Source organism: Myodes glareolus, chromosome 14 (assembly GCF_982192425.1).
Source record: "Myodes glareolus chromosome 14, mMyoGla1.1, whole genome shotgun sequence".
In the NCBI taxonomy this organism is placed as follows: Eukaryota; Metazoa; Chordata; class Mammalia; order Rodentia; family Cricetidae; genus Myodes; species Myodes glareolus.
Genome location: NC_142039.1, coordinates 15,302,964 through 15,327,606, shown reverse-complemented (window position 1 = coordinate 15,327,606; position 24,643 = coordinate 15,302,964). Strand labels below are relative to the sequence as shown.

General features: G+C 42.8%; 2 protein-coding genes across 2 annotated transcripts; both read left to right on the top strand.

Annotated features, from left to right (window-relative positions):
- The first annotated feature begins 157 nt into the window (after positions 1 to 157).
- On the top strand, positions 158 to 24,070 carry Hspa14 (heat shock protein family A (Hsp70) member 14). The gene is made up of 14 exons (XM_087896363.1): positions 158 to 331; positions 1,731 to 1,811; positions 1,893 to 1,975; positions 9,791 to 9,839; positions 9,982 to 10,087; positions 11,201 to 11,291; positions 13,016 to 13,120; positions 13,831 to 13,992; positions 14,531 to 14,686; positions 16,753 to 16,855; positions 19,551 to 19,763; positions 21,766 to 21,939; positions 23,198 to 23,268; positions 23,895 to 24,070. The coding sequence occupies exons 1-14, from the start codon at positions 275 to 277 to the stop codon at positions 23,971 to 23,973; spliced, it is 1,530 nt and encodes a 509-aa protein (XP_087752489.1). The 5' UTR covers positions 158 to 274; the 3' UTR covers positions 23,974 to 24,070.
- On the top strand, positions 3,852 to 8,252 carry Msantd7 (Myb/SANT DNA binding domain containing 7). Its single transcript, XM_085699076.2, has 2 exons — positions 3,852 to 4,579; positions 5,093 to 8,252. Exons 1-2 carry the CDS (start codon positions 4,018 to 4,020, stop codon positions 5,614 to 5,616), a joined length of 1,086 nt encoding a protein of 361 aa, XP_085555202.1. The 5' UTR covers positions 3,852 to 4,017; the 3' UTR covers positions 5,617 to 8,252.
- Positions 24,071 to 24,643: the final 573 nt, after the last annotated feature.

The window sequence follows — 24,643 nt, the reverse complement described above, 5'->3', positions numbered from 1 at the left end:
CCTTTACGGATTGCGCGTGCGCATTACGGCATACACGGAGGGCTCCAAGGGAGCGCGGAGCGATGCGCTAAAATTATTGGCTAACTGCTGTGAAGGAAGGCGGGTTCCTTATGCTGATTGGCTGCGGCTCGGGAGGCCGGCGCAGCAGGCCGGACGCAGTAGGCGGGCGGGAACGTGAAGTCTCCGCAGTGGCTGATGGGTTTGCTCCGAGGAGACTAGCGGTGCTTGCTGAAGGAAGGGTCCTTCGTTGAGCTGCTGTGGTCTCCGCCGCCTCATGGCGGCGATCGGCGTGCATTTGGGCTGCACATCGGCCTGTGTGGCTGTCTACAAGGTGAGATTGGGAGGCTGGCTCTGGGGTTCGTGATGGTTACCCTGTTCCCGACCCGGGAACCTTACTTACGAGCGAGTGGCGATGTTGCGGGTTCTCCGCTCGTCCTCCACAGCCAAGCCCGCTGCGTGGAGGGTGGATGCTGAAGGGATACCGGGCACTTCGGGATTCCCTCCTGGGACGTCGGGGCTGCTGTCTCCCTTGAGGCTTTCCAGGAACAAGAAGGCCTTGGGATAACCAGAGGAGTCTCCGGGACCTCAAACCTGCAGGGTTCACTTAGGAGGCCGTGGCCATATGATGACCAGAGGGTTCAGAAGACGTCAGGGTCCCAGGATGCGTCCAGGAATCCTCTTGTAAAGATACCTAGAACAAACCTGAATGTCAGAATCCCCTGGATGCCAGAGATATCTTAGTGACAACTGACCCCGGTCACGGTGGCATCACGGGCTCGGGATTCCCGGAGTGGGGAGGTCTTTGGGATTTCTGGACAGCCAGAAGCGCTGTGGAACTGCAGCCTGGAGAGGAGTAGCCGTTTAAGAATTGACACTGCTGTACACACTTGGTGATTCTGGAACTGAGAACTTGACAAGGAGCTATGACATTTTTCTCCTGAATATCGAGGCAGAAGGAACAATGACAAGGAATTTACCCACTTGGGGTTTAAGCGTTATGTGATTTATGAGGAAAGTCCCAAAGGATTAGCTGCTGCATTTGTAGGAAAGTAGGAAGGAAAGGTGTACTTGTGGGAGAGTCATATGTATCAAGTTATTGTGTATAGAATGTTTGATTCAGTTTACTGTGCAGAACTAACGGGAGGGGGGGTGATGCATGGAGTATAAGCTTTGAAACTAATAGTGGCAGTTAAAAAGATTGATAAACCAATTTTTCTTTGCAAATAGATGGCAAAATCACATTGGCATATAAATGCCGAAGTAAAGCAGGGTGGTACAGAAGAGACACTGCAGGATGTCATAAGGCTTTGCCAGCAGCAGGCTGGACCAGTCTCTGAGGACTGAACCCCAGAGTAGCCTTGCAGAGTAGCTTTTTTGATTGTTACACAAAAGGCCTTTTAGCAAGTCAATTTCCAAATGCCAGAACCTCTTACTGATCTCGGAGTTGTCTGAGGAACCTGAGCAATTCTCAGCCATTGCCAGAGTTCCTGGTTTGCCAGGAAGGTCTGTGACTTGTGACTTGGTGTCGTGCAAAGGCTCTGAAATCCCAAAGGAAGAGCAACCACATGAATCTCAGGTAACAATCACTGATTATTTACAAACGGTTACTTCAAGACCTGAATGGCCATCACTGACTAAAGGCTCTTCTAAAATTCTACGCCCTGCAGGTATGTTCAGTGAGCTTGTGTAGTTCAGTGCGAAAGAAGTAACCCTTGTATGTGTCTTTTTAGGATGGCCGGGCCGATGTGGTTGCGAACGATGCAGGGGATAGAGTCACGCCAGCCATTGTTGCCTACTCGGAGAATGAACAGGTCGCTCTCTTACCCCCGTCTTTGTACTTGAAAATAATGACGGCTCGCATGCATTGTCGTTAATGTGCTGCTCTCTTTCAGGTTGTTGGTCTGGCAGCAAAACAAAGTAGAGTAAGAAATATCTCGAGCACAGTAGTGAAAGTGAAGCAGCTCCTTGGCAGAAGGTATGATGTAAAGTCCTTTTTAAGATGTGCTAACCGAAAACATATGCTTGTAGGTTCTAGGCAAAAGGCAAACCTAGAGATACTGCAGTTTATTTGATGATAGTCATTTTGGGGAGTACCCAGTGCGTTTGTTCAGCAATTCGGTTCTTGTTGACAGGTCTGATGGTATTAATGAATGCAGTGTTCTTTTACTCTTGGCCATTTGTCTCAGTCACAGGCGGTACTTTGGGCAGTTTGCGTTTTTATATTTTTTTTTAACTGAGTGAACTTGAATAATTATGTGGGAATGTGAAGATTTCTCTTCATGGTGATTGAGTTTTGCGAAATCTCTTAAAATTGGTCATAATTTATGTAGCTGGTATTGATTTTCCTCCTAGGGGGCCCGTCTGACTCTTTCTGGGAACTGCTTTTCCAATTGACTCACAAATGTAATCATTGGAGAAACAGCTTAATTAATGTCTTAAGAAGCAGGTCAATCATCTGTTGTGACTTTAATTAGAAGATTGTAGAAGCTCGCTTCCCCCAGACTTCTGTCTCCTCAAATTATAGATTATCATAATAACTAGGGCCTTGTCGTTTTCTCTGGTGTGGTAGTACTTGGTGGTATTTTAAGTGCTTTCACATCTATGATTCTATTGAATCCTCTCAACATCCCCATAAAAATTGGTCGGATAGGTACTGCCCTTTGCTGTTTACAGATGAGGAAGTCAAGGCACTTGGAATTTGTGACTTTTCCAGATTAAAGAGGTGGATTAGGAAATTAGTTTTGCAGTTCAGGACTCATTGTAGTCCAGCTCCACCCTGGTCTGCTTCATTTCATGAGAATGTAAAGATTAGATGTTTCCTTGTGATGATTCTAAAACTTAGAAATTGTTAGTTAAATGTAATACTTCATTTACAGAGCATGCTTATTTTACTAGCTCTTGCCTGTTTAGTACACTGAACTTGATATCACAACATTTAGGAACAAATTCAGATTGGTGTGTGGTGTATGTGTGTGTGTCTGTGTGATGAGTATGCGCCCATAGCCTTTAGCTTTCGTAGTGTTATTAAAATGTATTGCTAAGCATATTAAAAATAAGTTGGTATCAAATGTTTTTTTAATTATAAATGGGGAGTTGTGATAGATCTTGGAGCCAGCGTCATTGAGGAGCTAGCAATTTTTTTAGTAACCCTTGCCCTTTGGAGATAATCCTAGTTTCACGCAAAAGAAAATAAAAGCAACCAGTATATTATTAGTTTTACCCGTTCCCCCAGTGGCACCGTCCAGCAAGATTATATAGTTGAGTATCACCAGGACACTAATGTTGATCCAGTCAAGACAGAGAACGTTTCCAGATCTATCCCCTGGAAGCCGGTGATGTTTTGACTTGTTTCCTTGATGCTGCCATGACTGTCATTTATCACATTTTGTACTTTGTATTAGCAGAACAGCTCAGGCTCGCTTGTCTGGCCTTGAAAGCTAAATCCACTTAGCAAGAATGCCGGAGAGCGTCAGATGGGTAACACACAGACACACTGCAGTAGATAAAGCAATGTCGAGTACCATTCAGACATACCACTAGACCACAGCCCTGCTAGTACTGTTTCGTGCTCAGGTTATTTTTCTCCTTGGCCTAGCCACTTAACAAGACCATGATCATTATAAAGCGTGGTTATATCAGGTCTCAGCCTTGGGTGCATTTAGCCCTTTGTAGAAGAGCCAGTCATTTTGTTCCCAAGCCATTAAGCCCATGGTCGGGTACTTCCTGTGAGTAGATGAACTCCCAGAGTCTTGGCCGTGGCTCTGACCTACACACAGGAAGCACTACTTAGCTTGCTGCCAGAATGATCCTTACACCTTCCCTGTAACTCTCATTCCCCTGTGGCTTTCCAGCCAGAAGTGTGGTCCTCAGACCTGACTTCTCAGCAATTAGCCCTGAGAGGAAAGAACCGGCTGGCTCCTGGAAAAATGCTGAGAGCACACAGAACTTCCCCACGCCTTCAAAATTGTACCCTGCTGCCCAGGAGCTTGCTTCGGTAGCCTTCCTTCCCAGTCCACTATGGCCACCACCAGTAGCAGTGCGGGCATCCGTTGGTCCAGACAGGAGACACGAACTCTTCTCTCCATACTAGGCGAGGCAGAGTACATCCAGCGCCTCCAGACTATGCATCATAATGCAGATGTCTATCAGGCCGTGTCTAAGCGGATGCAGCAGGAAGGCTTCCGCCGCACCGAACGCCAGTGCCGCTCCAAGTTTAAAGTTCTGAAGGCATTATATTTAAAGGCCTATGTAGCCCATGCCACAAGTGTGGGGGACCCACCGCACTGCCCATTTTATGACACGTTGGACCAGCTTCTTCGAAATCAGATAGTGACGGACCCAGACAACTTAATAGAGGCTGCTTCTTGGGCCAAGCACTGTGATCAGGATTTAGTGGCCTCCGTCACTGCAGGGGAAGAGGGAGCCAGCTTGCGGAAAGCGGAAAGGACACAGGCAGCTGGTCCTCAGCACATTTTGCAAACAGTTAAGGAACCAGATGAGGATTGTCAGCTGAGAATCCGTGACCAGATACCAGGAGCCAGTGACCTTGAGGACTCCTGGGATGACTCCTTGGGTGCAGGTAACTCCCAAGCATGAATGGGACTGGGGCTCAGAGTCACTTGGTCCCAAGTAGTGTTAAATATTTGGGTAGCACCGTCTTGAGCTTCTCTTGATTTCTGTCTCATTGGACCCCCTTTTTCAAGTACTCCCAGTTTTTAACTATGAACTTACATATATAGTCAAACTCTTCTCACACGAAGACATGCTCTTTCAAAGCATGCTAGTTTCGTCATGATTTGTGCATGCCTGGCAAGTGCTCCAACACTGAATGTTATGTCCAGCTTTGGGCATGATTTGTGATGGGTACTTAGGAATACATAGGGGAAAGAATGGGTTGCATAGCCACGTGGAAAGGGTCTTGGGAAACTTACGGGGCCAGTTTTATTACAGAATCATTTCCTTTTATTCCCTCCTGGAAAGAGGTCTTCCCAAGAACTACCCTACTTTTGTAACTGTCACAACTCTGTTGCTGGCTGCAAGCATTCCCTTAGCAGGAATGTTCTCTTTGCAACACTGTGGCTTTGTTTTTCAGGGTACTCTCAAGGGACCCCCAGCTACAGCAGCTCCCACCACCTTTTCAGAGGTGCAGTTGCTCCCTGTCAGAGCAGCCTCATGACCAGACTGGGTGTGTCGAGGGAATCCAGTCCCTGTACCAGCACCAGCCGAAACCCTGTTGGGGCAGCCTCCACACCACAGCCTCCAGGCGCCTCTTCCAGAGTTGCTTTTATCTCTAGTGGGGACAGACCTCTGACCGGTGAACCCCCTCCTCGGTGGGTGAGGCGAAGAAGGCGCTCAGTGGCCAGGACCATTGCAGCTGAGTTGGCAGAAAACAGGAGGCTGGCACGAGAACTCTCCAAGAGAGAGGAAGAGAAGCTGGACAGGCTGATCGCTATTGGCGAGGAGGCCAGTGCCCAGCAAGACACCGCTAATGAGCTGCGCAGGGACGCCGTCATCGCCATCAGACGCTTGGCGACGGCCGTGGAAGAAGCAACTGGTGCTTTCCAGCTAGGGCTTGAGAAGTTGCTTCAGAGATTGATTTCAAATACCGAAAGCTAGGAACTGGTCGAATGGATGTCTTTCCCAGACGGGTACAACTCCATTTCTCTCAGCTACCTTCCAGAACCCTGGCTCCTTTTCTGTGTCTTTTCCTGAGAGTCTCCCTGATGGAAAGGCCTTTAAGGAATGGAAGCGCGGCCTAGTAAAAACCGGAAGGGACACATCAATAGCTAGCTTGTCCTGGATGCTCACCCTGTGAGGCAATCTTTACCTTGCCAGCAGTCTCCTCGTCTGTTGAGGGGGTCAGTCGTTCCTGCCCTGCCTACCTCACAGGGTTGTTGTGAGGACCGAGAGACTTATAGATGTGAAAGGGTTTCAAAGCAGTATACACATGTCAGTTACGAATGCACTTGCCCTTGACTGAGGCGAAGCAGGGGTAAGCCCTGTTGTTTACAACATACAGAGATGTAGTGGTGTCCCGCGACCTCATTGCTTGAATTTTTATCAGTTTAATTTGTTTGCCTCTTAGATGAGATCGTAAGTTCTTAACCCTCTCTGTGGTCACCAGTCTGGGCACAACTGTATTTGTGTCTTTGTCGCTTACATCTTCACTGCTGTGTCTCTGACATACCCACGTGCTAGCACTTCTCTCAGACCAGCTTCCCCGCTGTCATTTCTCTCGTTTCTGGTCTCTGTAGAGGTGAGGACCTGATACTGAGCACTGTGGAGGTGAGCGGTTAGTGTTGGTAGACTTTGAGAGGGTAAAACAGTGACTGTTTTATAAGGGAGAGAGTGTAAGTAAGTTCTTTGCCTTTCGTATTATTTGAGCCCATTTAGATGCATACATTGTATGTTTACATTGTGGTTGCCATTTGAACATGGAAACAGCCTGGATTATATCCATTTCCAATCTGCTAGTGGCCCATTGCATTTGTTTCTGTTAGCTGATGTTTGGTTGGGCCCTAACATGTTATTGAGGGCAAGTATAGATCCAGGCTAACTTTTTTTCCCTAAGTGATGTAAGCAGATGATAGGACTAATGTCAGAGAGCAGCTCTGTTTGCCCTTTAGTTTTGAGAACACTGGGAGGTGAGAGAGGCCGGTCCCAGAGACAGCTCTCTAAGCTCAAGCCCTCACTCAGACACACGTCCCTGTGGGGAGATAGTGGTGATACACTACACTGCAGTGCTATTGGCTGTCACTGAACTGGTTCTTAGTAGGTCTTGTAGTGCTGTAGAAAACACAGGTAAGACTCTTAGGGGTTTAAAAGCCCTCCTGCAATTAGGAAGCTTGGGACAAAATGTTTTAAGAGTTTTTTTGGGGGGTGAGTGGGGTGCATTGCAGTCAGGTGCTTATAGGAAGGCTGGACACGTAAATCAGTAAAGAAAAGGACAAAACAGTGGTGGGATCCCTGGAGCCATGAACAGGTGTAAGAGCGCACTGCTGGAAGAGGAGGCTACATGAGCAGTGTGTGTGTGTAACGCACTGGGGTCTGCCTGGAACTCATGAGCGGTGTGTGTGTGTGTGTGTGTGTGCAATACACTGGGGTCTGCCTAGAACTCACAGGAGCAGTGTGTGTGGAACGCACTGGGGTCTGGCTAGGACTCCCGGACTCCAGGCCTGTCACAATTGTTTTCATTGGCTGAAGCACTTACCCAAGTTGTGCCACCATTTTTTTTTTAATCTCTAGGTTGAGGAATTTCTACTAGATAATTTTTATAGTACCTTTCAGTTCTAGAATGGTAAAAGTGGAGGTGAGCTCTTTATAATATTTTCAGTCAGCAGCTATTAATGTATGTTTGAAATACTGCTTACAGTTGTATTTAAGGACACTTCGATAGTATTGATGCTTATTGATATGCTGGTGAGGTTTCTGAGCATCATACTGAACATCCGTAGATAGATATCTTTCTTTCATTGAAGTGGATGTATAAGTGTATGTTGTTTCATGTTTTAGGCCATGACGTGGAAAAATGCATATCTGTTGTAACCAAGTAGAGCTAATACTGATAAGTGCTCTGGGGGGTGGAGACAGAGAAGCACTTGGAGGAGACTTAGACCTGTGCCATAGAGATCTAATGGTGACAGTATGTAGATGGGCATCTATTTCATACGAGAGAAATGCTAAGGAACAGGGTGGAGTTAAATTTGAGGTATTTTGAAAACCCTAATGGGCAGAGTAACCAAAATAAGGGAATAAAATACTAGGTCCTGAGGAGTTAACAAGAAAACTTGCAAAATACTAAAGACGGTGTGGTAGTAGAGACCATGTGCAAGGAAGGCCTGACCTCCGCCTTCCCATTACCTCCTCCAACAGGCCTCTCACCGTTCTGTAACTCAGGGTCTTCATCTCACGTGGGAACTAGCAATCGTCTGTCCTGCCTACCTCACAGGGGTGTTGTGAGGACCCAGCACACAGGTGGACTGTCTGTGTGGGCGTGGAGTGTGGTGGAGTGCAAAGGAGGCCATCGCACTTGAGTGCTGGTGTTTTCAAACCCCAGGGCCCTGATAACTGTCAGAGAGACTTGAGAAAGTGGTCATGGCGTTGCTGGTGAGAAGCTGTGGTGCCATGTTAGGACCAACCTCCTGAATCCGCAGTGTGAATAAGGTGCCCTCTATGCCAGCCGCCCACCGCCTGTTTTTCTGTTACATACCTTAATCCTGGTGTGGACAAATAAAGTTTTGACTTGTGTGGAACTGTGGGTCTGTCCACTGCTTTCTGATGACTTCTGGTCCTTTGTCACCTCCATCCTGCTTTCTCTGTCTACCGTGAGTCTCCAGTGTCATCTATGTGTGTATTGCCCCCTTGCGACATTGCACCCTGTCTCAGACCCTCTCTGCATGACAGTCAGAAAATAAATTTCTAGGAGTTCTATCAATTCCATAAACACCCTCACTTGAAAATGATCCTGTGCTATTGGTTAATAACTTAAACTCCATATAGTAGATGTTCCTGGCCAGTTTGAATTCTGTTCTGAATATGTGAGAATTATGCAGAATTTATAACACTGGTACAAAATCCCACTCTGGGGAAACTTTGTTGTTCTCTTCTACTTCCCTTAAAATATCTGGAATGGGGGTCACATGGTTCAGAAAAATAGAAGGGCCAGGCAGTTTCTTTAAAAAAAAAGGAGGGGGGGGAGAAAAAGGAAAAGAGAGAGAGAGAGAGAGAAACCTAAATTCTACACTGTAGATCTGGTTACTGGCCAGTTATATCACTATTTAATATAGCTGTGACACATGGGGCAATCTTACATCTGGCCTCTACTAATTCTCAATTTTTAGGTGATCAGAGAAAGGGAAAGTGAACTTGCTTGTGATTCTAGGCTAGACCAGTTTAGCCATTGTATACCCTTCTGTCCCCTCATATGGCGAAGAATACGGTTCTCACGTGGCCCTGGACCACCGTCTGCCACTACTAATTTCCAGCTCCTAGTGAGCTCTGAATACTTTGTGTAGAGAATGGCCACGGCTCTTTGGAGACTGCTAGGAAGGGGCAGACTAGTTTGTCTCAATTTCTACATGAAACTAAGTGAAGGAGCAGAGTTCTTTCCTGTCTTTGATAAACAGAATTCACAGAGTGCTCACTTAACAATGTGAGGGAAGACTGCTGAGTGTAGCTGGGGTCAAGTCCTGGCCCTGTCCTGTAAGTCGCCACCCCTCTCTGAGCATGTCTCTAAAATAACGCGCACCTGGCCTGCTCCACTTGGTGTTACGAGTGGAATAGTGTCAGCTGCGGTCATTAGTGTCTTAGCGACGTGCCCATTTTTACTCTTCATAGATGCAGGTAATTTGGTATTTTATATGGGTGTTAGCATAATGTCTCTTGGTACAACGTTCCATATGCAACATCCATACTTTTGCTCAAAATTTTGGATTTTGGTGTTAATTTTCATGTATAGAAACCCAGCAAAAAATGTGGGGTGAAGTCTTTACCCTGGGTTTACAGTCTTACGTCCTTTGTATCTCTGGTTTGGTGTTAAGATCCTTGATCAATTCATTAAAATGTGTGGCAAGGTCAGAACAATAGTTATTTTCAAAGGCAAAGAACAGCAGTTATAGCCATTGTAAAATCCTCCATTAAATTCAAGCCTCTCTTATTATTGATCAGTTTAATTGTTGATATATTTTTGTATCTATTCAGTGGTGTGAAGAGTACAGACTTCTTTAAGCCTTATGTATCTACAATATTAATTTTTTAATGCTAAGGTATCTCTGTATCTCTTTATGAACAGCCCTGCCGATCCACAAGCTCAGAAATACATCTCGGAAAGTAAATGTTCAGTGAGTATGGTTCTTTTACTCTCTCCTCTTTGCTCAAAGTAATTAATTGCCAAAGTTCATGACATACAGTGTTAAACTGAAATTCATTTAAAGTTCTTAGTTAAATTATTTTACATTTGGCATAATTGTAATTTATTTTTAGGTCACTGAAAAAAATGGGAAATTGCGATATGAAATAGATACTGGGGAGGAAACAAAGTTTATTAATCCGGAAGATGTTGCCAGACTGATATTCAGTAAAATGAAAGGTACTGCATTTACAACTTCATGTGTGTATATGTGTGTGAGTGTAAATATATATGGTATTTATTTACACATACAAGTGTATATGTGCATGAGGGTAGAGGTTTCCTCTGGAGCTGGAATTAGAAGCACTTGTAAGCTGCTTGATGTGGGTGCTGGGAATTGAACTTAGGATCTCTGCGAGAACAATACAGGTTCTTAACCACTGAGCCACCTCTGCAGCCCCTAACTGTTAACTGTAAAAGAGTTGGGACGGTGGTTTGCAGTGTGAGAAGCTGGAGACCGAAGTGCGCCTGGGGCTTGCTGGCTGGCCATCCTGATCTACTTGAAGAGTTCTTGGCAAGTTAAAGACACCTTAACATGCACATGCATGCGTGCATGCTATCACACACACAAGCAAACAAAAAGATTTGAAGGGACAAACAGTGAGTGAGTCCACAAATTAGCAGTTAGATCTAAACTAGATTTTGTTTGGCTACCAGTTGGCTCTAACCTTAACCTTCCCTGTAAGGACAGATTGAGTAGCTCATATCTGAAATGCTTGGGACCAGAAGTATTTAAAATTTTAGAGATTGTCAAATTTGGGGATATCTACCTAGAATCTGCCAGTTAAGAATCCCTAATCCAAAATTCTGAACTCCAAACTTTCCAAAATCACCTTTCATCCCAGCACTCAGGAGGCAGAGACAAGTGCCTCTGAGTTTGAGGGCAGCCTGGTCTACAGAGTTCCAGGACAGCCAGGACTACACAGAGAAACCCTGTCTCGAAAAACAAACAAAAAATCTTGTGAGAGACAAGGCAATCTTTTAATGTCCTGAGCTCAAGGACATTAATCTTCACATTAATGTCTTTGGAACTGGTTCCCTGGACCCAATCTAATTTAGACTTTAGTCCAAGACTGAAGAGCCAGGCTCTTTGGAAAGTACCTGGTTCTGTGTCCACACGCCATCATGAAAACCACAAGAAGCACTCATGACGTAAGAGCCATAGGAGGGGGTGGACAGGGTGGGCAAATTGGGAGTTTTGTTTAGTGAGAAGATCTTTGGCTTCAGTTAGGAAACTACAGAGACCTGACATGTCTCATCATAATGTATTTGTGTCTCCTTGGAAATGTACAGAAACAGCACATTCTGTCTTGGGCTCAGATGCAAATGATGTAGTTATTACCGTCCCATTTGATTTTGGAGAAAAGCAAAAATCTGCTCTGGGGTAAGTGTAACTGTCTTAACTTGGTTAGTTAGAAGAAATACAAGTTGTACTCAGTAATGAAGTGTGAAGTTAGCTTAGGTAGTACAGTGGCATTTGTATTTCATGGTAATGTCATTAATACTTCTTTTTATGAAGCACCAAGAGAATTTAGTATTAAATGTTGTGTGCCCTCTTAGCTGTTTTATTGGGAACTGCACTTTGCCTATTTCATAAATTGAAGCTTATGTGGGAAATACATAAGAATGCTGTAAAAAAAAAACAACAAAACATGGGCTATTATTGAATAAAATGAAGCACAGTAAAGAAACCAAAATAGGGTAAAAGAGATATGTTTATTCCAAACCGCCATGCTGTCTCAGGGAGACTGGGATTGTGATGAAGGGGTGGGGGGAAGTTCCAGGGCTTTAATGGAACTGGGTCCCTGGGAGGAGGGGAATGTGTAAACTGGGATCCAGGACTTTGGAGTGCGTGACAGGTACTTGTTGAGGGCGGGCTGGAGGAGTTGAGAAGCTAGCATAGACCTTGATATGCTAATGGACACCACAGTGTATGTTAATGGAGAGCCAGAGTCCTTTCTGGAGATGAGGAGGTGCTTCCTTTTAGGTGGGGATGCTGACTTTTCAAACAAACCAGTTAATTATTGTTTATCTGAGTTCTTAACATCTAAACAACATCTTAACAGCTAAAGTTAGGTTTGACCCTCACAGGTGTCCTGAGTGTGAGTCCCCTTACCTGTGTTGTAGCAAGCTGAGAATTAATTGTGGGTCCAGAGTGAAGAAATTGGGGAATTCCACAATGTTTTAGACATTTTTATCACTTCCTAAAATTTGCAATCATGGGGATTTATTTGCTTTCTTCATTCAGTCAAAAATTAATGATTTCTTTTACCTCCTAAGATACAGTAGATTCCAGTAGAGTACATAGAGACGAGTGAGCTGTGGCTCTGACCTCAGAATTAACTCTAATTATGACTGTGGTTGTTGCTTCAAAGGGGAATATTCTGAACTATATGGAGGCAAGGTACCCATTCTAGGCTTTCAGAGCCCAAAGACTCCCCCAAAAGAAGTGAACAACTTTTTTTTTTAAACGTAGATGTATTTATTTGAGAGCTATCTTTCCCATTTCTTTCCTTTTTGTGTGTATCCACGTGTGTGTAGTGTGCATGTGTGTTTGCTGGTACCTTTGGAGGCCAGAGGTCCCCATCGGGTGTCTTCAGTCACTTTCCACCCTGTTCCTTGAGACAGGGTCTCTCATTGAACCTGGCACTCAACCATATGCCTGGGCAGCCTGGTTATCAAGCTCCTTGATCCTGTCCTGTCCCCTGCCGTGCGCGCGCGCACACACACACACACCTGCACACACCCTGCCCCGGCACTGTGGTTACAGTTACACACCACCACACTTGTGTTTTATGTGGGTGCTGGGGATTCAAGCCCAGACCCTCATGCCTGTGTAGCAGACCTGCTTACCAACTGAGCCAACCCCTAGCCCTGACAGTTTATTTTTTCTTATTCAATGTAAACACAAACTATTTTGTCAAGAAAACAGGCTCTGAACAGTATATTTTTAAACAGTGAATTCCAGTCATTTCCTTTCCACATGTTCTATTTCTTGTACTCTCTGAGTGTCGTTTGCTAGTGCACGGACCTTTCAGCAGAGCACCCTACAAGTATAGGACTGAGTGTGTTGTGATCTGAGATTCATTGAGAGGAAATTGTTTACAGAGAAGCAGCTGGAGCCGCTGGATTTAATGTGTTGCGACTAATACATGAGCCATCTGCAGCTCTTCTTGCTTATGGGATTGGACAAGACTGCCCCACTGGGAAGAGGTAAACACCACATCTGTAGTTTTCAATGCGATTACAGCAGTGATGCCCATCAGCGTGGTGCCGACCTTGGCATAGGAAAGGCACGTGAAACTCTCATCTCACTAGTCCTGAGCAGCTGAGAAGGAGATACAGGGAAGAGTCCTCCTGGGACCCTCATTTTGTTGTAGAAATTGGGTAATTACGGACTGATCCAGTTTCCAGCTGACACTTGGGTGCTGTCGATCTTACCGCACTTCTAGTTTTTAGACAGTGTTGACTTTTCCAAATTGTTTGACCCTGTCCAAATTTTTCATGGTCAGAGAAACTAATATGTATAAATGATTAGGAAATTATTTTGAGATAAGCTAGGTTAATATAAAAGTGTTACAAATTATGAATTCTGTTATGCCAGAAATAGGGAGTTGGCTTCTAGTGTCCTTGTGCTTTAGATCCATAAGCTGTGTTGTGGTAACTTGTGTAAAATTAACAGGATTTCTGTACTTGATTCTATTCAGATTCATAAATTAGTGTTTGGAAGTCTAGTCCCTCATAAAAAGGGTTTCTTCAGCGTGGCTGACGGAAAGGGGCATTGATTTGGTTTCACAAGAATGTGTTCAAGGCTGACTTCAGCACTGGCTAGAGACAGCTGCTGTCAGGTTTAGAGGTGCAGTCTGGCTTTGAAATGTTTGAGTCTTGGATGTGTCACCCTTCTTTTTCTCCTTTCCTTGAAGCCATGTTCTGGTATTTAAGCTTGGAGGAACATCCTTATCCCTCAGTGTCATGGAAGTTAACAGTGGGATGTATCGCGTTCTTTCAACGAACAGCAATGATAATGTAGGGGGTGCGCATTTCACAGAAACCTTGGCGCAGTATCTGGCTTCAGAGTTTCAGAGGTGAGTACCCAGTTCCTGATTGAGGCTTCTCTTCAGGGGTTTGGTTTGGTTTTCCCCAATTTAAACTTTTCTTTCTCTTTTCTTTTATTTTTTTTTACTTTTTTTTTTTAAGATTTATTTATGTGGCTAGAGAGGTGACTCAGCCTCTTGTAGAGAATCTGAACTCAGGTATAATACACTATTACTGGCTGAGCCATCTCTTCAGTCCCAGCATCTTGAGCTGTCAGTGTCCCAGCTAGCTCACACCATACATAGTGATTATGTGCTGATTTAAAGGCAAGGCACGTAGTCTCTAGTATGATTGTTGTACCTGCCATAGACTCTGATGGTTACTTAATACAGCCATTCAAAATAATATAAAAATTGGTTATTCTTGAAATGAAGGACCCAGATAATATGCTTAGAAAAGTTTAGAAGCATTAGAAACCACATTACTAGTATTTGATTAATTCATTATTGCTGTAATGGTATTTAGATTTTAGTGGCATTAAATTATAAATGGCCCAGGACCTTTAAACTTCCAATGTTACATTTTTAGGTTGTTCAAACATGACGTGAGAGGAAATGCCCGAGCCATGATGAAATTGATCAACAGTGCTGAAGTGGCCAAACATTCTTTGTCAACCTTGGGAAGTGCCAATTGTTTCGTAGATTCATTGTATGAAGGTCAGGATTTTGATTGCAACGTGTCCAGGTAAAACTGATACCCAAAAGAAAGTTCAGACATTCTGGGAGCATGTTGTGCATATAATTTTCCAATGTGCAGCTTTTCTTTCTTTGATTATCTGTAGAGATAAATTTGGGGCTTATTTTTATCACTCTAAATAGGTGTGACAGCTGGATTCCAAAGTTCTTGCTCTGTAATTATTGCTCTTTATTGAAGATTGACATTGGTCTTGTGCTTGCTGTTTTGGCTAGGCTAGCTGGCCAGTGAGCTCTTGAGAAAGTTATCCACGATACCCCCTCACTTTCCCTGATGCTGGGGTTACAGGCACATGTCGCCATGTCCAGTTTGTTACATGGGTGCTAGGGATTCGAACCTAGGCCTTTACCCTTGTAGAGTAAGTGCTCTTACTCAACAAGCCGTCTCCCCAACCCTTGGTATTTTGAGACAGGGTCTTAGATAGCCCAGGCTAGCCTCAACCACAGTACCTTAGGATGACCTAGATAGATCTCTTGGTCCTCCTGCATCTACTTCCCCAGTCCTGGGACTGCAGACATGCACTACAATACCAGTTTGTGCAGTAGTAGAGCCCTGGACTTCATACATACTAACTAAGCAAGCCCTCTGTCAACTGAGTCACATCTCTAACCAAGATTTGATACTTTAATCACCTCTATGATATTTCATAAACAAGATTTAATGTGCATAATATAGCTTTTAATATAGCGTGTCTTTTATATGATCCAAGACATTGCTGACAAGTGATTGCATCTTCACCCAGGTGAATGGATGCTGCCCTGCCTCTCAATTGCACCCTTACTAGAGATAACTCTAGTTAGCCTGTCGCAGTTGCTCAGCAATCTGACAACAGACTACTTTGAAGTACAATTAGAATTACCCAGCTTCCCAAGTTGTGTTTTTAGGATTCTCTTGATTGGTTTTGGGCAACTTCTCCATCTCATAATTGAGGCCCTTCCCTTCTGTTGACTTTTCTGAAAATCCTACCCTTGATGTTTAAATTAAAGTCATGTTGGACAGAGGGAAACATTAAAAACACTGGTTTGGGAGCCTTTGTGGTTAATGGCTTGCTCTTTAGCGCAGCCCAAAGGACAGAAAATGTGTTCAAGTGCACTGAAGTCTCTTGAGAGGTGGAGAAGCTTCACATGGTTTCTATCTGCAGAACGCCGTAGGCCGTTCGCTCAGATACTCAGTGTTTGCTTGCTTATTCATATCTGTGTAAAAAGGAAATGAAAGTTGTTGGTTTTCATTAAGGATTTATCTCAAAGATTTCAACCATAAAGAATATTTAGTTTTTTATAGGTAAGAACATTTAAAATTACCTGCATTTGAGAAATTGAATGTGGGTCAGCAAGATGGTTCAGCAGATAAAGGTGCTTGATGACCTGAGTTTGATCCCTGGAATCCACATGGTGGAAAAAGAGAATCAACTCTCTGAGTTATCCTCCAGTTTACATGTGCACCGTGCACACGCATGCAAATAAATACATCTAAAAGAAATTAATACATGGGAATCAAAGAAGTGAGCCACCACTCTGGGCAGCTTGTAGAACTTGCCATGCATTTATTTTAGATTTCTGAGTTCTTGTTGTTATTCATTAATAAAATGTGATAACTTAAAAAAACAATATGAAATGGGGTAGTATAGCTTTCATTGAGGGAGTCTGTCTTGGTATTACATCAGTGTACAGCTTTCTTAGTACAGACTGGATATTCATATACTGTGATCTCAGGATGTAAAGGGAAGTAATTAGGAATAATTGTTAAAGCTTGAACATAGGAAACATAGCAAAATGGTCCAAATGGAGGTTCTATTGGAGTCGGCAGATTTATTGTTGCATACCGTGTATTTGTGCATCTTCTTAGCTATTTTTTTTCTTGAACGCTTATGAGTCAGCCATGAGCAAGACAGCTCTCCCTTTGACACACACACACACACACACACACACACACACACACACACTTAGTAATCTGCAAACCTGTTCTTAGGAAATTGGTGTTCCCTGCTGAGAAGTCACACTATACTGAGCCTTTGCTCTGTCCTCTCTCTGTTCCCATGTTCACATCTGTGCACGCAGAGCAAGGTTTGAGCTTCTTTGTTCTCCACTTTTCAACAAATGTATAGAAGCTGTCCGAGAACTCCTACGTCAGAGTGGATTCACAGCAGATGATATTAACAAGGTAATGCTCTTTCCTTTCCTAATCTGTTTTAGGGGCAATTTCAGATTTAAAACATAGGGAATAATGGTGTAGAAAGATTTGTTACAGAACCTTTGTTAATTATGATCTGGTAAACTCACATAAGTATGTCTATATTCTGTTTCCTCACCAAAAAAAAAAAAAGAAGAAGAAGAATACCCTTCCAATGTATGTCAATATATGTTTATCTATACGCGAGACAGACAGATATTGAAGTGTTGTGTCCTGTGCAGCAGGCACTGTCATCTGCCCCGCTTTGTTGAGACACTCAAGTCCGGAAATGAAGTGATTTCCTGAAGATCTTGGGGTTGGTTGGAGTAGAAGCAAGATTTAACCCAGTATCGTTCCCGAATGGAACGAATGCTCGCAGAACATGAGCAGCTCCTGGACAGCTGCATCATGGGAAAGCCCCCACCAGCATGGATGACAGCTCTGCCTCCCTAAAGCGCCCTCTCCTTGCAGGCAGCCCCACCCACTGCCTGCTGTGCCCAGCAGCTGTTGCCCTGTCACCTAGGGGTGGGCCTTGTGGGTCTGGATCCTTCTGACCTGAGGAAGTTTCCTTAGTGTCCGGAGTTTATGGCTTCCCTGTGGAGTGCTGTTTAAGTTCAGTGGAAAGAGCTGCGCAATTGCAGTGTCGTTTCCTGCACCTTACAGACAGGGAGAGAGAGTGGCAGTGTTCGCAGTGGAAGTAGTACAGCTAATTCTAAGGGTCCTGGGGAGCGGTCCGAAGCATGCTGTTCGTAATCAGTGTCAGTTCCCTTCTGCGTTTGTCGTGGGGCTCTGTCATTTAATTCCCACTACAGTTCAACTCTGAATTGCTTGACCTGAGATAAAATAGTCTTCAGCCTTAGACTCTTGCTTTGGGTATACAAGCTTTTAATAACTGAAAGCCCCCTCTTTTGTCTGCTGCCCTGCTCCACTCAGTGCTTCTCTAGAGCAGACGTCTGTGTCTTGCCCAGGTTGCATGTAAGTAGCAGACAGCGGCTGGAGCTCTGCTTTTGTGGCTGTTGCCCTGGCTTCACACAGGGCGAGGGTTAAAGGAGTAGCCATGTACAGTTCCCACTCCATGGAGTGTAAATTAGGAGGAATTCTGAGAACATCTGCTCCCTCTAATGCTTCTGTTTAGATATGGTATGACTGCTCTGTCAGGCTCCTAGACAAGCCTGACAGTACAGTGGCCAGTTCTCTCACAGGGAAAGAGAATGGGCGGTTGGGCTTTTAGGCATTTAAACATTTAATCCACAGAAGCACTAACAGATAGGCACTAGCTACATTTTCAGGTATTTTACAAAACAACGAAAACTAGTAGTAGGAACAGAAAATTAGCACCATGTGTAAGGTAGTGCAAACTAATTCCAGTGCTTGGGGGGGTGGAAGCAGGAGAATTAAGAGTTCAAGGTCATCCTTGAGTGCATAGAGAGCTCAGAGTGGGCCTGGGCTATGTGAAACCATCTCTACTCCCTAGCTGTCCCCACCCAAGTCCAGCCTTCCCCTCATCCCCTAAAAGAGACAACTGTGTTATTGTACAGGTGTATTACAAATTACAGTATAAATGAAAGCTATTTTCTATTCAAATTTAAGTTGGCAGAAGAAGTATTAGTTCTCAGATTTGGTCCTTTTGCTTAGTCTCAAACCTACTCTCTGCTGTCATGTTAATGTAACACATGTACTTTTCATCTAAAATGAAAAAGCCAAAATTTTGCAGGTTTTTTTGGGAGGAGGAGGATTGTGCTAATTTACAGTTTACTAATACAGTTTTTTGTTGAATCTGAAAATTTTTAAAAGACATCCTACATTTTTGTTCTGTGGGTATTTATGAGGATCATAAAACTTTAGGAAAGTATATCCTTCTTAAAAGTAAATCTACTTTTTAAAAACCTGGTATTTCTTTACACTCACCTGAAGATTAGCCTGGCACCTCTTGTCTCACACCACATGTTCAAGAGCATCCATTAAAAGATTATTAAATAGCCAGGCAATCGTAGCTCACACCTTTAATCCCAGTACCTGGGAGGCAGAGACAGGTGATCTCTTGAGTTCGAGGCCAGCCTGGTCTACAGAGCAGGTCCCAGGACAGCCAGGAGTGTTACACAGAGAAACCTTGTTTTGAACACCCCACCCCACCCCCAAAAGATTATTAAATAAAAAGCTGTGGATGAGTAACTTTCCCCAACTGTGTGTTTAGTCAGCATTCTACATGACCAGCGCGTCTCAGATGCTGATTGGATGAATCAAGGAGACTCCTGAGGAATTTACAAAGTAGTTTTATATTAAGCTCTCCAGAGATGAGATTTAGTCAGATAGCATACTGAGTGCTTAAAATACAGTTTTGTACAAATATAAAATCTTTTTTCCAAAGGCCCTTGCTATTTTTTCATGGTAGGGGAAAAATATATGTAATAAAGTTCTCTTATGGAGAGATTAGCAATATATACCTTTACATAAACATTTCTTATAAAGTATTGGAATAGTACAGAATGTTAATTGCTTTCTGTTTAGTTGACTTCATATTAACCATAAGCTCAGTATATTTCTGTTCATATTTTATATACTGTGATTCTGAATTTAAATTAGTTGAGAGGAAAGGATATGTTAAGTACATTTGTGTGTTAGGTAACATAATATGTCAAACACGGTCTCGTGTAACAGGTGGCTCATCGTATTCTTCATGTTTTAGGTTGTGCTGTGTGGTGGGTCTTCAAGAATTCCAAGACTGCAGCAGCTGATTAAAGATCTCTTCCCAGCTGTGGAGCTTCTCAACGCCATCCCTCCAGATGAGGTCATCCCTATTGGTGCAGCTATAGAAGCTGGGATTCTTGTTGGGAAAGAGAGCACTTCGGTGGATGACTCTGTCATGATAGAGTGTTCAGCCAAGGATATTTTAGTTAAGGTAACTAGAGGGTGACTCTCTTATGATAGAGTGTTCAGCCAAGGATATTTTAGTTAAGGTAACTAGAGGGTGACTCTCTTATGATAGAACGTTCAGCCAAGGCTATCTTAGTTAAGGTAACTAGAGGATGACTCTCTTATGATAGAGTGTTCAGCCAAGGCTATCTTAGTTAAGGTAACTAGAGGGTGACTCTCTTATGATAGAGTGTTCAGCCAAGGCTATCTTAGTTAAGGTAACTAACTAGAGGATGACTCTCTTATGATAGAGTGTTCAGCCAAGGATATTTTAGTTAAGGTAACTAGAGGGTGACTCTCTTATGATAGAGCGTTCAGCCAAGGCTATCTTAGTTAAGGTAACTAGAGGGTGACTCTCTTATGATAGAGTGTTCAGCCAAGGATATTTTAGTTAAGGTAACTAGAGGGTGACTCTCTTATGATAGAGTGTTCAGCCAAGGCTATCTTAGTTAAGGTAACTAGAGGGTGACTCTCTTATGATAGAGTGTTCAGCCAAGGCTATCTTAGTTAAGGTAACTAGAGGGTGACTCTCTTATGATAGAGCGTTCAGCCAAGGCTATCTTAGTTAAGGTAACTAGAGGGTGACTCTCTTATGATAGAGTGTTCAGCCAAGGATATTTTAGTTAAGGTAACTAGAGGGTGACTCTCTTATGATAGAGTGTTCAGCCAAGGCTATCTTAGTTAAGGTAACTAGAGGGTGACTCTCTATGATAGAGCGTTCAGCCAAGGCTATCTTAGTTAAGGTAACTAGAGGGTGACTCTCTATGATAGAGCGTTCAGCCAAGGCTATCTTAGTTAAGGTAACTAGAGGGTGACTCTCTATGATAGAGCGTTCAGCCAAGGCTATCTTAGTTAAGGTAACTAGAGGGTGACTCTCTTATGATAGAGCGTTCAGCCAAGGCTATCTTAGTTAAGGTAACTAGAGGGTGACTCTCTATGATAGAGCGTTCAGCCAAGGCTATCTTAGTTAAGGTAACTAGAGGGTGACTCTCTTATGATAGAGCGTTCAGCCAAGGCTATCTTAGTTAAGGTAACTAGAGGGTGACTCTCTATGATAGAGCGTTCAGCCAAGGCTATCTTAGTTAAGGTAACTAGAGGGTGACTCTCTATGATAGAGCGTTCAGCCAAGGCTATCTTAGTTAAGGTAACTAGAGGGTGACTCTCTATGATAGAGCGTTCAGCCAAGGCTATCTTAGTTAAGGTAACTAGAGGGTGACTCTCTATGATAGAGCGTTCAGCCAAGGCTATCTTAGTTAAGGTAACTAGAGGGTGACTCTCTATGATAGAGCGTTCAGCCAAGGCTATCTTAGTTAAGGTAACTAGAGGGTGACTCTCTATGATAGAGCGTTCAGCCAAGGCTATCTTAGTTAAAGTAACTAGAGGGTGACTCTCTATGATAGAGCGTTCAGCCAAGGCTATCTTAGTTAAGGTAACTAGAGGGTGACTCTCTATGATAGAGCGTTCAGCCAAGGCTATCTTAGTTAAGGTAACTAGAGGGTGACTCTCTATGATAGAGCGTTCAGCCAAGGCTATCTTAGTTAAGGTAACTAGAGGGTGACTCTCTATGATAGAGCGTTCAGCCAAGGCTATCTTAGTTAAGGTAACTAGAGGGTGACTCTCTATGATAGAGCGTTCAGCCAAGGCTATCTTAGTTAAGGTGTGCTTAGTTTTCTACTCGTCTCCATAAAGTTACTACAGATTGATTGCCCTAAGTTTTTATTTTATTACATTTCATTGTAATATGTAATAAGCCCTGTAGTAAGTAAAGTGCAGTTTTTAAAGACCAGCTTCTAGCATATGTAGAGAGAGCTATGTGTCCATATGTAATTAAACAAAGGGAGGTGGAATTGGGTCTTGTACCTGTGTTTTCTGTCTACTTTCCAGATTGTCAGCAAGGACTATATATTTTCTTTACAGCAGGAATAATGGGCTATTTTCCATTGTAAAGATAAAAATTGGAGTGTTCACCTTGCTTTCCTGCTTCCTAGGAGGTTGATGAATCCGGTGCCAACAGATTCATGGTACTGTTTCCATCCGGGACTCCTCTGCCAGCCCGAAGACAGCACACCCTACAAGCCCCTGGCAGTATATCTTCCGTTTGCCTTGAACTCTATGAGTCTGAGGGGATGAACTCTGCTAAAGAGGAGACCAAGTTTGCACAGGTAAATACACAAAATTGGACACTCTAACTTTGTCACAGGCAGATGTTTAGCTTTTCCTTTTAAAGTCAGTTCAGTGATATTTCCATTAATGCAAAGTGTACGTAGTCTGCTAATATTCTTCTTACTCATTTTTTTAAAATGAAAAGAAATAATTGATCTTTCATTTGAAAGTGTTAAAAAAATAAGAATGAAATCATTTTCTGATTATGCCACTTCTCTGTGCTCTTGGTCAGGCTTAGTAATTACATAACTGGAAAGAGAAGACCAGACTTTCTGTTTGGTAAATGCCAGGTGCTGTGTGAGGTGATGTTCAAATAGACAGAACCCCCTGACTCGGGTAATCCTCTGATCTCCACGCTCATATCAAGTCTCAAGTACGCACATGCACTTGCAAAATAAATAAGATAAAATGATTTTTTTAGGGCTGGAGATATGGCTCAGAGGTTAAGAGCACTGACTGTTCTTCCAGAGGATCTGAGTTCAATTCCCAGCAACCACATGGTGGCTCACAACCATCTGTAGTGAGATCTGGCGCCCTCTTCTGGTGTGCAGGCATATGTGAAGGCAGAATGTTGTATACATAATAAATAAAATCTTTTAAAAAAAATGATTTTTTTAATAAAAGAAAATTGCAGGAGTTGTGTGGCACTGAGTTGGGAAGAGGATGTTTCTGCTTCCCTCTGTTCTCGCCTCCTTTTCCGATGAGTCCTGGATGGTGACTTACCTGAGAGGTTATTCAACTTGATCTTGGCAACGTATGGGAAGGCGATGCCAAACTCCTAGTTTGCTTTTTTGGAATACCAGTCTTTCAGAAACTAAAATTTTATAGACTTCATAACACCTCTTCTGACAAATATAACCCCAAAATTCTGTGTATTTCTTTTAAATGGGTAGCATTCCAAGTACACACAGAAAGTATTTGGAGCATAATCGATGTTACTGTTGATTGTGGCTTAATTTCTCCCCACCCCCAATGCTCTTTGTTTTTGAGGACAGGGCTTCTTAGCCGCAGTCATGTTAATGGGATATGACGTAAAAGAGGGACAAATACATTAATTGTCTTATATCTCCTCCCTCTGAAAGATATATCTGTACTTAACAAGGCTTAATGCCCTAATCTCTGAATGCTCTTTAAATGGTGGGATAACTGAAAACTGCCCTGTTTTAAAAGGGTTGTTATTATTAAAAACTAAATTTTGATCCTTTGCAGTAAAAGTACTAAATCGTCTTTGTTTTTTGTTTGTTTTCGCACAAACAGGTTGTGCTTCAGGATTTAGATAAAAAAGAAAACGGATTACGTGATATATTAGCTGTTCTTACTATGAAAAGGTACATAATTAAATCCTTACAATATTATGAAGACTTTCTGAAACTTGGTTGCATTAAAGTTTGACTAACTTAACCATGGTAGGCAAACCATTTGTTAAAACGCTGCAGCAATTTCCCTGTGAATGACATTTCCACTGTGAGAGCTTTTATTTTAGAAAGACATGTACACCAACTAGTGTTGTGGGTCTTCTGTGGACCCTTATTGCTATGGAAAAGCTAGTCTAGGAAATTTACTAATTAAATTCAGCTGTTGCCTTTTCTTTACAGGTCATCTTACCACTGTTTATTTCAAGTAAATCTTTCCCATTTGACTTTAGGAGCAATATAATCTGTAAATCATACTTAGAAAGGATATTGAACTCACTGGGATGACCTTGCCATGATCTGTCTTGAGCTAGTATAAAGTTTTAAGCTTTTATTATCTTGGATTTCCAGAGTATATAGCTGGTCTCAGAGATAAAGCAGGAAATCTAAGAGCCTTCAAGAAATAACACATGGTGAATTTAAAGATACCAAACTGTGTTTAATCTTTACCTTAATAAACTTCTTTTGAAAATTTCAGTCTTCTCAGTGACTTTGTGTTTGTATAAATTGAGCTTATGGAATGTAATCTTTTGTTTCTTTAGGGATGGATCTTTACAGGTGACATGCACAGACCAGGAGACTGGAAAATGTGAAGCCATCACTGTTGAGGTCGCATCGTAACTGTTTTAGATAAACCAAGATTTTTTTAGAACTATTGTATCAACATTTTTGGTTTTGTGTATAAGTGATGTTTATAATAAAATGCTTTTTCAATGAATAGTATAAGCTATGTTTCTATTAAAATACAATTCATTAGTAAGTATTGGAGTCTTTTTTATATAAGATTGGCCATTATTAATGGAAAATAGGGACTTGTTATTTAAGATGTTTAAGATGTAATTTGTTAAGACTGAAAGAAAATTTACTGGAAATTTTAGAAGTATTAAATGTTCTAATTTTAAAAGACTTCTGTTGATTTCTTGCTAAGAGCAAGCATTTAAATGCCTTTCATAATAATTGAGAACAGTTGCAGAATATAGTGTATTAGCTTCCTTATTATTGTGACAGAATACTCAAGATAAAAGCTTACAAGGGGAAAAGGTTTATCTTGTTCATGTTTTCAGAGATTTCCATCCATTATGATGGGGAGGGCGTGGCACTGCAGCACACATCATAGTAGACTAGAAGCAGACAAAGGAGTATAGGGAGAAACCAGAGCAAGAAACTCCCAAGATGCTTCCTTCACCTGTGCCTCACTCCCCCTTACTTTCCACCCAGTTAGTTCTCCATGGTGCCATCAAATCATGAATTCAATCCACTGAGTAGAACAGAATCGCCAAAATCCAGTCCC

What these genes read in the sequence shown, in the direction of transcription:
- Hspa14 (XM_087896363.1), top strand. Translation starts at nt 275, where the DNA reads ATGGCGGCGATCGGCGTGCATTTGGGCTGCACATCGGCCTGTGTGGCT. An exon ending in AGGAGACCAAGTTTGCACAG is followed by an intron (nt 21,940 to 23,197) that starts GTAAATACACAA and finishes TCGCACAAACAG; the next exon opens with GTTGTGCTTCAGGATTTAGA. An exon ending in GCTGTTCTTACTATGAAAAG is followed by an intron (nt 23,269 to 23,894) that starts GTACATAATTAA and finishes TTGTTTCTTTAG; the next exon opens with GGATGGATCTTTACAGGTGA.
- Msantd7 (XM_085699076.2), top strand. Translation starts at nt 4,018, where the DNA reads ATGGCCACCACCAGTAGCAGTGCGGGCATCCGTTGGTCCAGACAGGAG. An exon ending in GGATGACTCCTTGGGTGCAG is followed by an intron (nt 4,580 to 5,092) that starts GTAACTCCCAAG and finishes TTTGTTTTTCAG; the next exon opens with GGTACTCTCAAGGGACCCCC.